Below are 15,941 nucleotides of genomic sequence, written 5' to 3' on the forward strand. Positions count from 1 at the left end.
TGTCGTGCAGAAGAAGCAAGAGGCCAGTGTAATTTTACGACGGCTCAGCTGATCCCGTGTAGGTAACCCTCCCACCAACATCCTCCAAATGAAAACCTTACCTTGGTAAGGAAGTTTAGACTGCCAACCACGCATAAGAGTTTTCTGCCACCATGATTTAGACTTGTGCAATCCCCACACCTTATTGGCCTTGGCTGAAACCCAATCTTTCTCTGATACAAGCTTATGATAGACCTGGTTAGCTGAGAGTGATATCAAGTCACCAGATTTACATAGTGCCCAATCAAGCCAAGGCTGATCTGCAGATGGCCGAGGCAATGGAGTAAAAGGCTCAACTGCATGCATGATGTCAACCCATAGTGGCTGAAATGTCCGAGGAACCCTAAAGTGTTGCCGCATACGACGAAATGAATATGGCCTGTCACGACCAGGTATCACAGCATCTCGGATTCTAACCAAGCCTAGCCTGACCATGCGGTTGAGTCGTATGCGTGAAGCATCTCTGTCTGGCCAAACAATGACACGCGACTCCACAAATGTTTCGAACTGCAAAGAGTTCAAAAGTAGTCTTTCATGACCAGGATCCCACCGAGCCAACAGTAGAACTTCATGCCAAGAAAGGAGAATATGCGATAAAATGTGTGATGAGCGAATATGGACAGGATGAGCCGCATTCACATGCCATGAGGGAGATGCAAACCAACCACTTCACCATGCGATGCCATAGCATCTAGGCGAGATAACATAGGATGAGTGGCAATGGCAAAGGCTAAGAGGACAGCCCTGCCGGAGAGAACGGGTGAGAGAAATACCATCCAAAAGTCCTCCATTGAGCATAATCCGCGTGATAGAGCCAGAGCCAAGTAAATGCACCAAATTAGCCATTTTGGGACCAAAGCCCATGGCTGTCATTAACTGAGAAAGGAAAGACCAGCTGACATGATCAAAAGCTTTTTCAAGATCCAGCTGCACCATCACAATCTCTTGCTTCTTTGCCTTGGCATAATCCACTCCAATTTGAACATTAAGAATATTATGCAAAATATTCCTGCCATGCACAAATCCATATTGATATGGATGAACAAGAGTAGGAAGCACCTTCTGCAAGCGATTGACAAAAATCTTTGTAAAGATTTTATACATAATACCCATAAGTGAGATCGGGCGCCATTGAGCCAAAGAAGTAGGCGAAGGGACTTTGGGCGACAAACGAAGTATGCCCAACTTCCAATCGGCAAGCATATATCCCTCATCCCAAACCCTTTGACAAATAAGCGTCAAAGGCTCTGCAAGCTGATCAGCATATTTTCGGAAAAACTCATTTGTCAAACCATCCCAACCAGGGCTCTTTCCCATGGGAAGTTTGGAGAGAACAGCTTCCACTTCCCCTTGAGTAACAGGAGCATCAAGCTGAACCGCCACATCAGGGTCAACTTGATATCGTACTTCAGCAAACAATGACTCCCTTGCAGCCAGGACAGCCGGTGAGACATCCTCTCGAGGGGCAAGCAAATCTTCATAAAACCTGATGCAATGCTGAATAACCTCAGAAGGTTGAGTAACAAGGTTGCCTTTGGCATCCATCAGCCTAACAATATTCTCACGCATATGTTTTTGATGCAACTTATCATAGAAGCGATGAGATTGACAGTTAGCATCCCGCAAAGCATCAAGACGTGCAAGTAGTTTAAAGCGAACATATTGTGCTTCCTGCACCCTAGATAGCTCCTTTTTCAGCCATTCTATGGCATCCACAACTTCTGCATCCATAGAGTCAGTAAACATGAACGCCTGCAAGCCCTTTAAAAGCGACTCAAGGAGGGCCACATGCTGTTTTTGTATAGAGGCATTAGCAAGACCATAATGCCGTGCTAATTTCCGAGTGTTGGTAAGGAACACTAGCCAAGCATGATAATCAGCCATGGACACTCTTGTGGAGAAATGTCGTATCAACTGACGCATATAAACATCAAAAACTTCATGCTCCAAAAAAGTGTGATTTAAGCGCAAAGGTAAGCGTCCCAACAAGCCTTTATATGCATCCACAGGATGATAGATCATTTCAAACACAAGCGGCCAATGATCTGACAAAACCTGTTGCTGATCAACCATCATAGTAAGAACCTCTGGCAAAAAGAGATCTTGATGTAAAATATACATCCTATCCAATCTAGCATAAGTGCCCCGAAACTGTTGTGAGGCATAAGTGTAACCCCTTTCATCTGAATGCAACCAAGACCACATGTCTTGTTTTAGCGACCTTGCTGCAAAAGCTTCCCACGCCTCTCTCTCTCTCTCTCTCTCTCTCTCTCTCTCTCTCAAATGGCCAGTGTTAATGGCTAGTAGTCGTTTATTTGAAAAAAAACGCCTGAAGATTTAGCTGTTGTTGCAACCGTCCCCGTCCCCTGTAGACAACGTCCCCCCGTTCCCACGGGGGGAACGCCCGTCCCCTCGTCACGTCCCCTCCGTCCCGTCCCCCTGGCCGTCCCCAGCCCAGTGTGCAGGTCTCTCTGCTCACGACGGCGTTCCCACGTCCCACGTGGGCGTCCCTCCGTCCCCCTGTCACTATGGACACTTGACCTGCAATTTTCACCTTGATTGAAGATTTCCCCTCGGCTGTCCTGGCCCCCGAAATGCAGCAACCCATTGTGAATTATGAGACAGCAAACCTGAATTCGGGCTGGGCTTTAAATACCCCCTCAAGCTCCAAGTCAGCCAGCTTCTAGAAGTCAGACTATGTAGCTGTCACGTGCATCCCGCACTTGGATGCCACGTAGACATTTCTGTACAGAAGGTGCAGGACCTGGGATGGTGAACTGGTCCCATGTGAGCCCAGTCCGGGACGAGTCAGCCAAGGATCCATCTCAGATGTCCGATGCCAGGTGTGCATTGTCCTGCACAGGAGTCTAAGGTCAGGTGTGCACTGTCCTGCACATGAAACAGTGCCAGTCCGCGCTGTGAGTCTCCCTCTGGAATGATGTCAGATGTGCTGAGTATCTGGTTTGCAACTGGATGCCAGACCTCTGTAGGCATGTAGGTTTGCATGTAGAGATGGGGCCAGCCCATAGGGCTACCCCAGTGCGAGGATTTGCATTTGCACTCTTAGTGTGGGCATGGGAGAGGTATAGAACCACCCCCAAGGGGCCAGGAGGGCCCACATTGTGCCCACCAGCCATGGCATGGGCTGGAGGGGCTGTCGGCCAGCTGTACTGCTGCTGGACAGGCAGCCGACAGGGTCAGAAACACTACCCAACCAGGCGGCCAGGTGTGGGGGGCAGTCCCACACCCATGCGTTGATTGCCCAGCAGCCAGGATGCTGCCCCAGAAGCATGCGCAGGCTGGACAGCAGGGTGGCATAGTGTGAAAGCATTTATTATTAGTGTGCAAGCATTTTATTGGAAAATATCTAGTCGTGGGGCTTCATGAAACAGGCCGACTGGATGCTATGTGGGGTATAAAAGCCCAGCCAAGATCTCAATGATCTCATCTCATAATTCACCAAGTGCTCCAAGCAAACAAGGGCCAGGACAGCCAAGAACTTGCTAAAGCAAAGGGGTGAAGGACTGAAGGTCAAGGGCAGGTTTTCCAGCCAAGAAAAGGTCAAGTTTTCTGTATTTGTTTTCAGAATTACATCATTCTAATAAAGCAAATACACCATCCGTGGTGGGGGCCCTACAGAGGGTAATTGGGACCCAATACTGTGTCCTCTCCATCTCCCCCTTCTCTCTCTATTTTCTGCACATCGTCTTTCAGTTTGTGTGTTAATTCCGTCGCAAAAAGAGTGCTGATTTCTGAGTTTTGAAGTACCGATCCTTCTCCGAAGCTTCCGCCTATTACAGTGGTATCAGAGCTCACTTCAAGGACAAAGGTTCAGCAAAGAAAACCAGAAAATTTTTTCGCTCGTGTGGTTGGTGTTTAGACGCCGGTGGACTACCCCTTTCGGAGTGACTCCTGTCCCTCGAAGGACGGTTGGTTTTTAGCCTCCAGAAGCCTCCGGAAGTCTCCCACACAGATAGTGGATGGTCAGATTGCGTTCCGGAAAGGAATTGCATTTTCCCGCTATGGCGAACTTTGGCGACGAGAGAGAACCAGAACCATGGGACCAGAGTGCACCAGGCAGCCCAGCTAGGGCACCCGGCTTGAGTGTACAAGACATGTTCCAGCAGAAGATGCGAGCAATCACAGACCAGACAACCAAGTTGGATGAGCAGAAGGCGCGGATTTTGGCTCTGGAGGAGCGTTCTCGCTCTCCAGCGTCGCGTTTTCCATCTCCTCCTCCCTCTCCTTCCGTATCCCAGATACCAGATCCTCATCACAGGGACCCTCTCGCGGGATCACAGCCGCAGCCAAGCTCCTTGCTTGAGATGCAGATGCGTGCATTGGAGATTCGACAACGAGAAGACAACGCCATGCGACGAGTGGAACACGAGCGTTACCTCAGAGCTTTGGACGCCAGATTGACACCGGCGGCGCCCTCGAATCATTTTCCCGAGAAAATGAATTTCAGTAAGTATAATGGTAAACTCGATCCCACTACTCTGTATTCATGGTTACATCAATTTGAAGCTTACTTTGCTGCAGTTAGGAAAACAGATATTGACAAAGTGATCTTAGCTAGTTGGTACTTGGAAGGTGAGGCCATTCCTTGGTGGACTCAGTGGGCTCATGCCCACACCAGAGCAGGTATGGCAGCTTATGTGTGGGACGAGTTCGTCCGTGACCTTAAGCAGCGGTTTCTACCGCCCCACTACCTTGAGCGACTCGAAGACGAGTTCAAGGGAGCGCGTCAGAACGCGCAACCAGTCCTTCAGTTTGCCAATAGAATTTCGACCTTGTGTCTGCAATTAGGCTTATCTGATTCGGACAAGAAAGGGCAGTTTTTGTATGGCCTGGACATGCAAATCCAATGAGAGGTGCGTATGTTTAGACCAGCCACCTTTGAGGACGCACTCTCGCTTGCGCAGAGTGCAAAAATGAAACACAATGGTGGCAAGCCCAAGACTTCCCAGCCGGCTTCTCCCAAGGCTAACGCCTCGGGGGGCAAAAGCCAGAACCAGACGGGGTCTTCCCCAGGACAGAGCCCGGGAGCCTCTGGCTCCAAGAACTCGAACAATGCGTCTAAGCTTACTCCAGACCAGAAAGCGGAGGCAGGCAAGACAGGTGGCAAGTTGAGTGCTGTGGAGCTTGCTCAGTACAGGAAGGAGGGTAGATGTTACTTTTGTCACACAAAAGGACATACTTCTCGGGATTGTCCGAAGAAGCCTCCAAAGGCCGCCGCCGCCTCCACAGCTTCCGTGGTGAGCACAGCTCCCACACAGACCCCAGCGGCTACCCTTAGTTCTTCAGCCCCCGGTGCTTCAGTTGGAGCAATTATTAGCCGGGAGCTTGAAGATAAGCAGAAGAGCGCCCATGACCAGGAGTATGAGCGCAACGAATTGCTCAAGTCCTTTGGCTACATAGGTGGCCAGAGAGTCGTCTTGTTTGACAGCGGCAGCACGGAGGATGTGATCACGGAAGAGGCCGCTAGGCGTGCCCGTTTCGAGCTGACTCCGATGGACAAACAGGTGGAGGGTTTTAGCACAGGTATGACTACGAGCGTCAAGTATGAAGCTCTAGGTGCTAAATTAGTGATTCAGGGCATAGAGTTTGTGTGTGACTTTATGGTTGCCCCTCTTGTAGGAGCAGACATAATTTTGGGTATCCAGTGGTTTCACAAGTTTCTTCCTGATGTCAAGTGGGACAAGCACACGTTCCAGATCGATCAGAATGTGTCAAACACCCCTGTGACCATTAAGTGTGAGCCAGGTATTCCAAATTTTCCGCTCATAAGCCACTTGCAGGCTAAGCGAGCAGTCAGGAAAGGCGCACAGTGTGCGATGATTTACATCCAGACAGCCCAGACGGTGGCCAGTGCTTCCGAGAAGTACTCGGTTCTCCATGAAAAGTTCCAGAAGATTTTTCTTCGGGACAGTCTCCCTCCCCAGCTTCCCCCGTCCAGACCGGAGGATCACAAGATTGACCTCCTCCCAGGCTCGGAACCCCCGAGCAAGTTTTCGTATCGCCTTTCTAAGGCAATGGAGTCGGAGTTGGACCGCCAACTCCAAGAATTGTTGCAAGCTGGCTTCATCCGCCCCAGTGTGTCGCCATTTGCAGCACCGATCTTGTTTGTCAAGAAGAAAGATGGGTCTTCTCGGTTGTGTGTCGATTATCGTGCACTCAACAAGCTGACTATCAAGAGCAGATTCCCGATGCCTCGGATTGACTATATTCTCGAAAGGCTGAATGGAGCTAAGGTGTTCTCCAAACTGGATTTAAAGAGTGGGTACCACCAGGTTCGGATTGTTGAGGGGGACATCCCCAAGACAGCTTTCCGTACAGAACGGGCCCACTATGAATTTGTGGTTATGCCATTTGGATTGACGAACGCCCCAGCTACCTTTAACCGCATGATGATGCGTATTTTCCGGGAGTTGATTGGAGTGTGTGTGTTCATATTTCTAGACGACATACTCATATTTTCAGCTACAGTTGAGCAGCACGACATTGATGTGGAGAAAGTCCTTAAGTTGCTGGAAAGCAACGAGCTCTATGTCAATGAAAAGAAGTCAGAATTTTATCTGTTCCAGGTACATTACTTGGGATATATAATCAGTGCCGAAGGAATTCGACTTGATCCGGCTAAAGTGGCCGAGATTGTCAACTGGGAAGTACCTCAGACCGCTTATGACATTAGATCATTTGTGGGTATATGCCAGGCATATTCCACCCACATTGACAAGTTTTCTGATCTCTCGGCAGACCTCACCGATCTGCTAAAAGGAGTGAAAACAAGGAGACAAAAGATTCGAATGACTCCAAGAGCGTTGGAGGCATTCCAGAACCTCAAGGTGGCTTTGTCTGAAGCGCCTTGTTTAGCCCTTGCCTCATGGGACGAACCATTTCAGGTGATCACCGATACGAGTAACATCGCAATTGGAGGTGTATTACAACAGAATGGTCATCCAGTAGCTTACATGTCTCGTAAGTTACTACCTGCCGAAAAGAACTACTCAGTCTATGATCGTGAACTCCTAGCAGTTATACAGGCCTTGAAACATTGGAAACATTTCCTGTATGGCCGTGACTTCGAGGTTCGCACTGACCATCAGGCATTGCGCTGGATTCAGACGATGCCAAGTGCACAGTGGAGTGATCGACAACACCGCTGGAGTCGGATATTCCAGCAATTCAGTGGCATGATTGAGTACCTTCCAGGAAAGGCCAATCCAGTGGCCGATGCTTTGAGCAGGAAGGGACAAGTATCTGCGATTCAAACCACTAGACTTGACCTTGTTGGTACAGGACTAGAAGACATGAAGCACACGTACGCGGATTCCGAGGAATTCGGTACACAGTGGGAACAGGCATTGGATGCCACAGGACCATGCCACTAGACTTGACCTTGTTGGTACAGGACTAGAAGACATGAAGCACACGTACGCGGATTCCGAGGAATTCGGTACACAGTGGGAACAGGCATTGGATGCCACAGGACCATGCCATTTTCTGATACGCGATGGTTGGCTTTTCTACAAAGGCCGACTGTGTGTCATGAAATCATTCCGGGCAGCTCTTCTCCATGATGCCCATGACGCCATTATAGGTGGTCATAGGGGCATGAATTCGACTCTGGAGAAATTAGAACGGCAATACTATTGGCCAAAGATGAGGCGTGATGTGTTTACATATGTACAACGCTGTGACATTTGTCAAAAGGTGAAAGCTCCTCGTGGAAAGAAGATAGGGTTGTTACAGCCTTTGCCAATTCCTGAGGGTCCTTTCCAGGACATTTCGATGGACTTTGTCACAAATCTGCCTCCCAGTCCGAGTAAGCGTAATACACAGTGTTTAACTATTGTTGATAGGTTCCGCAAATTTGTTATGCTTATTCCTTGCAGGGCCAATGTGACCGCCGAAGATGTTGCCCAGCTATTCATTCGGCATTGGTACCCGATTGGTGGGATTCCTAGGACCATAGTGTCAGACCGAGATGCCAAGTTTACCAGTCATTTTTGGAGGGCATTGTTTGATAATTTTGGTACTAAGTTGAATTTTTCCAGTGCATTCCATCCACAGACAGATGGCCAGACAGAGATATACAACCAGTTGGCCTTTGATGTGCTGAAGTGTTATGTCCACGATCAGCAAGCTATTGGCAGGACTCCATATGAGGCAGCGTTTGGAAGGCCTTTCCAGTCGTTGTTAACCAGGACTTCGTCTTCAGTACCGGAGGCGAACAGAGTGACGAAGTCTTACCAGGAGATCCTAGAGTCCGTTAAAGACAGACTGGCTAAAGCGCAAGAGGCCTACACTCGACAGGCCAATAAAGACCGAAGGGACATGAAGTTTTCGGAAGGGGATTGGGTGTATCTTCGGATTATGAAGCAAAGATTGAAGCAGGTGGGCAAGCGATGACAAAGTTGTCTTTCAGGAGCTTCGGACCATTTCCCATCCGGAAAAAGATTAATGAGGTGTCTATGCAGTTAAAGCTACCTCCGAGTTGGACGATGCACGATGTATTTCATGTCAGTTGGTTAAAGCCATATGCAGGTCCACCCCCTTCAGAGGTCAAAGACGAAGCGGAACCAGACATTATTGATGAAGCAGAAGTAATGGTTCCAGAACAGATCCTTCTGCACCGTTTCAAGCATGGCTCAAGCCGAAGACTACGACAGTTTCTCACGAAGTTTCAGGACCGAGGAACTCATGAAGCGGTATGGCTCGACAAAGAATTTTTCGAAGACTATACGGCATTATTGACGGATTATTTGGAGGCTATGCAACTTCCGTCAAGTTAAGCAGAAGGGGATGTCACGTGCATCCCGCACTTGGATGCCACGTAGACATTTCTGTACAGAAGGTGCAGGACCTGGGATGGTGAACTGGTCCCATGTGAGCCCAGTCCGGGACGAGTCAGCCAAGGATCCATCTCAGATGTCCGATGTCAGGTGTGCATTGTCCTGCACAGAAGTCTAAGGTCAGGTGTGCACTGTCCTGCACATGAAACAGTGCCAGTCCGCGCTGTGAGTCTCCCTCTGGAATGATGTCAGATGTGCTGAGTATCTGGTTTGCAACTGGATGCCAGACCTCTGTAGGCATGTAGGTTTGCATGTAGAGATGGGGCCAGCCCATAGGGCTACCCCAGTGCGAGGATTTGCATTTGCACTCTTAGTGTGGGCATGGGGGAGGTATAGAACCACCCCCAAGGGGCCAAGAGGGCCCACATTGTGCCCACCAGCCATGGCATGGGCTGGAGGGGCTGTCGGCCAGCTGTACTGCTGCTGGACAGGCAGCCGACAGGGTCAAAAACCCTACCCAGCCAGGCGGCCAGGTGTGGGGGGCAGTCCCACACCCATGCGTTGATTGCCCAGCAGCCAGGATGCTGCCCCAGAAGCATGCGCAGGCTGGACAGCAGGGTGGCATAGTGTGAAAGCATTTATTATTAGTGTGCAAGCATTTTATTGGAAAATATCTAGTCGTGGGGCTTCATGAAACAGGCCGACTGGATGCTATGTGGGGTATAAAAGCCCAGCCAAGATCTCAATGATCTCATCTCATAATTCACCAAGTGCTCCAAGCAAACAAGGGCCAGGACAGCCAAGAACTTGCTAAAGCAAAGGGGTGAAGGACTGAAGGTCAAGGGCAAGAAAAGGTCAAGTTTTCTGTATTTGTTTTCAGATTTACATCATTCTAATAAAGCAAATACACCATCCGTGGTGGGGGCCCTACAGAGGGTAATTGGGACCCAATACTGTGTCCTCTCCATCTCCCCCTTCTCTCTCTATTTTTTGCACATCGTCTTTCAGTTTGTGCGTTAATTCCGTCACGAAAAGAGTGCTGATTTCTGAGTTTTGAAGTACCGATCCTTCTCCGAAGCTTCCGCCTATTACAATAGCAGTTTCCTCCATGACCAGGAAAAATAGCATTTAATGCTATAATATCCATTGCTTTCGCACCATGTGCTAGCTAGCCACCCCAAGCATACCTACTGAATACTAGGTAGCATCTGGGCTGACTGTGTGGCATGTCCCACAGCTGGCCGATGTTAGAAGTCATCTCCTGTCCAGTTTTATACACCAGGGCCTTTGTTGTGGGTGTGCCCGCCCTTATGAGGTGTTTTCCCATTTTTCCCCACTCTCCGTATTTTTCCCCTATTTTTTCCCATTTTTCTGAGGCTTGGGAGGGCTGCCAGGTGATGCCAGGAGCACTCTGAAGCTGGCCGACTGCATCTGTAGCAGTCGTGGGCTGTCTGAGTGCTGGCCGACTTGTTCTGTGCAGACATGGGGCACCAGATGCTGGCCGACTGCTGTTTTTCAGCAGTCGTGGGTTTTGTCCAGTCGTGGGCCTCTTCCAGTGCTGGCCGACTGCCTTCTAGGGGGAGTATATATAGGCCCTTAGCCCCCATACCTCATTTGTATCATATTCGGGATCTTCTTGTGTATATCAGAGCAGAGTTACACGCCTACATCTCTCTCTTTTTGTGCTGTTTTTTCTGCCTGCGTTTTTGCTCGTGTTCCCAGATTTGGTCATCATCTCCGCTGCATATTCTGACATGGTATCAGAGCCTAGGCTCTAGATAGGTCTTGGGATTTGTGTGAGCAAGAGGGGGCTGTTTTGTGGCTGATTGGTGGACTGTTTCGGGCTGATCGGGAAGAGGAGAAGCAAGAGGAAGGCGGGCTGATTTGCTGGACAGCCACTTGCAAGTATCAGTTCTTCTTTGTTCCCACCCACCCACCCTTTTTCAGAGTACATCCCCGCTATGGCAGATCTGTTTGAGATGGCGGAGAGACATGTGAAGATCCCGACACTCCCCACGTTCCCGGTGGACCGTCAGTTGGACGGGAGCAACTACGGCATATGGAAGGTGATGATGGAATCCGTTCTGGAGTCCTACGATCTCGCCGATTTCGTCGTTGTTGGTGTTCCACGGCCGGAAGTAGAGGAAGGGGAGTTACCGTCAACCCGAAAGGACCGGGAGGCCCAGACACAGATGTGGGATCGTGTCAACGCCAGGGTCCGTTCGTTTATTTTCCTCAACTGCACACCACAGGTAATTAATCATATAAAGCATATGACGCTGGCCAGAGGTATATGGCAGCATTTGGCCTCACTTTATAACAGGGTATCGCCCATGAAGAGGATTTCCTTGGAAGTACAGATGCGGGTTATGAGCCCTGCAAAGTCGTCGACGATGCGGGAGCATATTAACAAGCTGCAGGCTCTTCAGCAGGAGGTTCTTCAGGCTGGGAAGGAGATATCGTCAGAGGACATGGCCATCACGTTGCTGTCACATTTGCCCTCTTCGTACTCAGCATTCTACTCGTCGTTGATTACCAGTGGCAGGCTCAGCACCATTACTTGGGAGGAGCTTGTGCCCATGGTCCTGGACCAGGAGGAACGATTCACGAACCCTCCTCAGGGTGGAGGTTCGGAGGCCTTAACTGGCCAACGATCGAAAGGCCGTAACTCGGGCAAGGGGAAGGCTTCATCGGAGAAGTCTTCTGAGAAGATGTCCGACGCTGACCGCGAGAAACTGAAGGCAGAGAGGACCTGTAATGATTGTGGCAAGAAAGGCCACTATTGGAGGCAGTGTCCCAAGCGGAAGACCGAGAAGGGTGAAGACTCCTCAGCAATCATGAAGACTCCGGCTTTTGTGCACCTGGAGGTGATGGACACCGATGCTTCATTTTCTTCAGGCAGGGAGGAGATTGGAGGACTCTCCGCAACGGATACTCGGGAGTGGATTCTCGATAGTGGTGCTTCCAGGCACATGACTCCTTCCCGTTCCGGTTTACAGGATCTCTGCAGGCTTTCTGGTCATATTCTTACTGGGGATACGTCCACTATCCCAGTTCACAGTGAGGGCAGGATGGAGATAGTTCCCGATGGCAGAGGGGGGAAGCATTCCTCCCAGGTGTTGTATGTTCCGGCACTTGGTTTTCATCTGTTGTCAGTGCATCAGGTTTGCAAGACTGGCGTACGGGTGGAGTTTGATGAGCATTTTGTTGCTCTCCGGGACAAAGCAACAGGCCAAGTGGTTTGGGAAGGTGGAGTGGAGAATGGAGTCTACAGGCTTTCAGCACTCTCTCTCCCAGGTCCTCAGGATTGTGATGAGTGGCAGTGTGGTAATGGCTACTCAGGTGTGGATACGCTGCAGGTGCGGGCTTTCCGAGACCAGATGGTGGATAGCTTACCAGTAGATGGCAGCAGTTGGCAGGAACTTTCCAGTACTGAGGTTGGTAGTTCTTGTGTTCGTGAGTCAGAGGAAGCTGAACAGGTCACTTATGCTCTGATGTCTCGTCGTGTTCGGGACATAGAACTTCCAGCAGTTGAGGATGTTCTTTCCACGGGGACCTTTCGGAAAGCCAGGCAGGTGACAGGTGCTTACTTGCAGAAGGAGGTGGTTACTCCAGGCTTTGTGGTTCCGGATTCAGAGGGGGTTGTTGACAGGTTTCATCAGGCTTCCAGGACTTGTTTGTGCACCGTAACAGGTGTTGATCCTTGTGAGCAGTGTGATGTCTCTGTGACTCAGAAGTTGTATGGTTCATTGATCTGGTTGATGGACACCGGATTGGACGGGAGCTTCCTGATGAGGCAGTTGAGCTCTTGGTTGCAGATGTCTCTTTGTGAGGCAGGATTGCGTTTCCTGTGGTTTCTGCGGCATGCGAAGGATCATGGACTCTTGTACACAGGAGGGGGATTGTTGGATGGAGTCCGACTCCACGGTTGGAGTGACTCGGTTTGGGGAGGAGATCCGGACACGAGGAGATCTACTTATGCCCGAGGAGCAGTTTTACGGAGCATGAGGAGGTTACATTGCAGGTTTGGGCTTCCACTGGAGGAACCCTTGGTCATCCAGAGGCACTTTGTTCGTGAACAGATTGTTGCTGATGACATCTTGCTGGAGTTCTGTTCGACGGAGGACAGTACGGTGGACCTCTTCACGAAGTCGCTCTCAGGATTTGCTCAGGCGGCACCCCAGCTCCCAGTGGTTGGTCACACAGCCAGGAGCTGAGAGGGGGTGTTAGAAGTCATCTCCTGTCCAGTTTTATACACCAGGGCCTTTGTTGTGGGTGTGCCCGCCCTTATGAGGTGTTTTCCCATTTTTCCCCACTCTCCGTATTTTTCCCCTATTTTTTCCCATTTTTCTGAGGCTTGGGAGGGCTGCCAGGTGATGCCAGGAGCACTCTGAAGCTGGCCGACTGCATCTGTAGCAGTCGTGGGCTGTCTGAGTGCTGGCCGACTTGTTCTGTGCAGACATGGGGCACCAGATGCTGGCCGACTGCTGTTTTTCAGCAATCGTGGGTTTTGTCCAGTCGTGGGCCTCTTCCAGTGCTGGCCGACTGCCCTCTAGGGGGAGTATATATAGGCCCTTAGCCCCCATACCTCATTTGTATCATATTCGGGATCTTCTTGTGTATATCAGAGCAGAGTTACACGCCTACATCTCTCTCTTTTTGTGCTGTTTTTTCTGCCTGCGTTTTTGCTCTTGTGTTCCCAGATTTGGTCATCATCTCCGCTGCATATTCTGACAGCCGACAGGCTCTCTAGGGCCTAGGACCCTGTCGGTTGCCTGGCCACAACGGCTGGCGAACAGCCCTTCCAGCCCAAGCCAAGGCTGGTGGGCACAACCTAGGGCCCTCCTGGCCCCTTGGGGGTGGTTCTACACCTCCCCCATGCCCATGGCAAGAGCCTTAGGCTCTACTCTGGGGTAGCCCTATGGGTTGGCCCCTTCTCTACATGCAAACCTACATTCATCTACAAATATCCAGCACTGGGTCTCGCAGACCATATACTCAGATCACCTGACATCATTCCAGAGAGAGAATCACAGTACTACGAACTAGCACTGCTTCATGTGCAAGCCAATGCACACCTGACCTCGAACACATAGAGAGGAACCCTGGCTGACTCGTCCCAAATTGGGCTCACCGCCCAGCTCACATGAACTCACAGGCCCCTTGATCCTGCTCACATGGACTCACACGCACTTATGTCCTACTCATGTGAACTCATAGGCACATCCAACCCACTCGCATAAACTCACCTCCACACGACCGTCCTGCTTTTCAGCCAGTGTATCGCCTTTTGGTGATGCTCACACCAAGCTATCAATCCCTTGTCACATGCCCATGCAGTGAGGCGCCATGTGACACACTGGTTCATCATCAATACTATACCTGTACAGATTTAGTCCCTTTTTAGGATTATTTGTCATACATTGTGACCCCATTGTGAGCCCTGGTCCAGGGACATGACAAGCACGAGCTACATAGGTCTTTCCAAGCCTTAGGTGTAAGAGTCTGTCACTTAACCCACTTGGAGAACAATCAGTTCATGTAGGTCACCCTAGCATACCCATGTTTAACCAAGAATGTAGAAACATGTAGGGCACTCACAAGCATGTGACCACAAGCCACATGAACATCAGTCCCACTACAAATCCAACATGTGCAATGCACGTCTTAAGTTCCTGGTAGCATCTCCTGTCTATTATTCTTTGGCTTCCAATCAGTGGCCCTCTCCCATATCTCACTGGACCTATACCTGTTCAAGATACATATCCAACTCATACTACTCAAACGAGCCCCACAGCTTGCTCTACAAGGCCATCAACATGGAAGGTTCTCCAAAACCGGGAGAGAATGCACATAATATACATGGCGCTCCATGCATATCCTCTAGCCTCAACTAAATAAGAACACTTCCAATATTTATAGGATAGATGCCCAATCTAGCCTCAACCTAATCCTTTCCTTGAGCCGATCCTCGCTTGCATTGTTGATACATTATATCCAACTAGAAAACCGCACTACTGATACTAAATGGAGAGCTTACATGACCTGACATGTTTCAAAAAGCACCTTAGCAAACACGCGCATGCATGCGTGCGCACGCACACCTGTTTCAAAACAGCACCTTAACAAACACAGAAATTCTTGTGGACATACCTTCCAGCGAAATGGTGGTAAGATCCCCCAACTCCATAATGCGTTCTACCTTTAGTAACATCAAAAACGCTCCTACATCACCAGCATGTGAAGATGTAAATGCAAGTTTTTTCTTTGGGCCGAAGGATGCAAACTCCCGCACCCATGTAAACGCATTTTCGTGTGAGACACACACACACACACACACACACACACAAAAAGCATGCGATTAATTTCCAATTACCCTAGGATTCCAAGAAGGATGGGCAGCTCTTCATCGCTTGCATTGTGCTTTGAGAGCTCTTCTTTGGTCCATAACCTCTGCGAATGTGGTAAAGTAAAAATTCAACAACACACACGCACTAGAGAAAAAAGGGAGAAAAGAGGAGAGGGACCGGGGGGAGGGGGGGGGGGGGGGGCGCAACGGCAACGTACAGGGCGGATGACGGGATCCGATGCGAAGTAGAGTACGATGGCCACAAAGCACATAGCAATGGCGAGGCCGAGGCAGGCCGGGGCGTGGCCGGAGTCCTCATCAGGTGGGCAAGCGCCGCGCGATTGATCAGCGCTCTCTTGAGCTGCTTGTTTATCTGCACTCGCAGAAGCAGAAGCAGAAGCGGATCTTTCTTCTAATGGACGGAAAGGCTGTCGTGAACGAAGCGCCGACGGCGGCGGCCCCTCCGCCATAGCTCTGTGTATTATGTTTGGCTGCACATGGTTTTCTTATTTATAGCATAGCTTTTTTTCTTCTCTTTTCTTTTACATTTTTCGTTTAGTTGCACCATTCCTTTTCGAGTCCAAGGATTTTAGCATCATCCACTGGAAACTGAAACTGTATTCCTTTCAAGGTTTTTAACCATGAAATTGCGCTTGTTCTTTATATGTCTCCTCTATCGATGAAATTGCTTGTTCTTAGAAAGTCTTGTATATGTCTCCTCCTCTCGATGGAAGAGACTTACCCGTTGGACAAAA

General features: G+C 49.8%; 1 protein-coding gene across 1 annotated transcript in view; it reads right to left on the reverse strand.

Annotated features, from left to right (window-relative positions):
• MAPR4 (membrane-associated progesterone binding protein 4) overlaps positions 1-15,706 on the reverse strand; it is a 63,645-nt gene extending 47,939 nt beyond the window's left edge. Inside the window, exons 1-3 of the mRNA XM_086775343.1 lie at positions 15,405-15,706; positions 15,214-15,290; positions 14,991-15,062 (exon numbers count right to left, since the gene is read on the reverse strand). Of these exons, the coding sequence (XP_086631469.1) occupies positions 14,991-15,062; positions 15,214-15,290; positions 15,405-15,656 (401 nt within the window). The 5' untranslated portion in view covers positions 15,657-15,706. The remainder of the gene's footprint in view (positions 1-14,990; positions 15,063-15,213; positions 15,291-15,404) is intronic.
• Positions 15,707-15,941: the final 235 nt, after the last annotated feature.

This window comes from Cibotium barometz, chromosome 35, assembly GCF_041138505.1.
Source record: "Cibotium barometz isolate CiBa-2024 chromosome 35, ASM4113850v1, whole genome shotgun sequence".
NCBI classification, from domain to species: domain Eukaryota; kingdom Viridiplantae; phylum Streptophyta; class Polypodiopsida; order Cyatheales; family Cibotiaceae; genus Cibotium; species Cibotium barometz.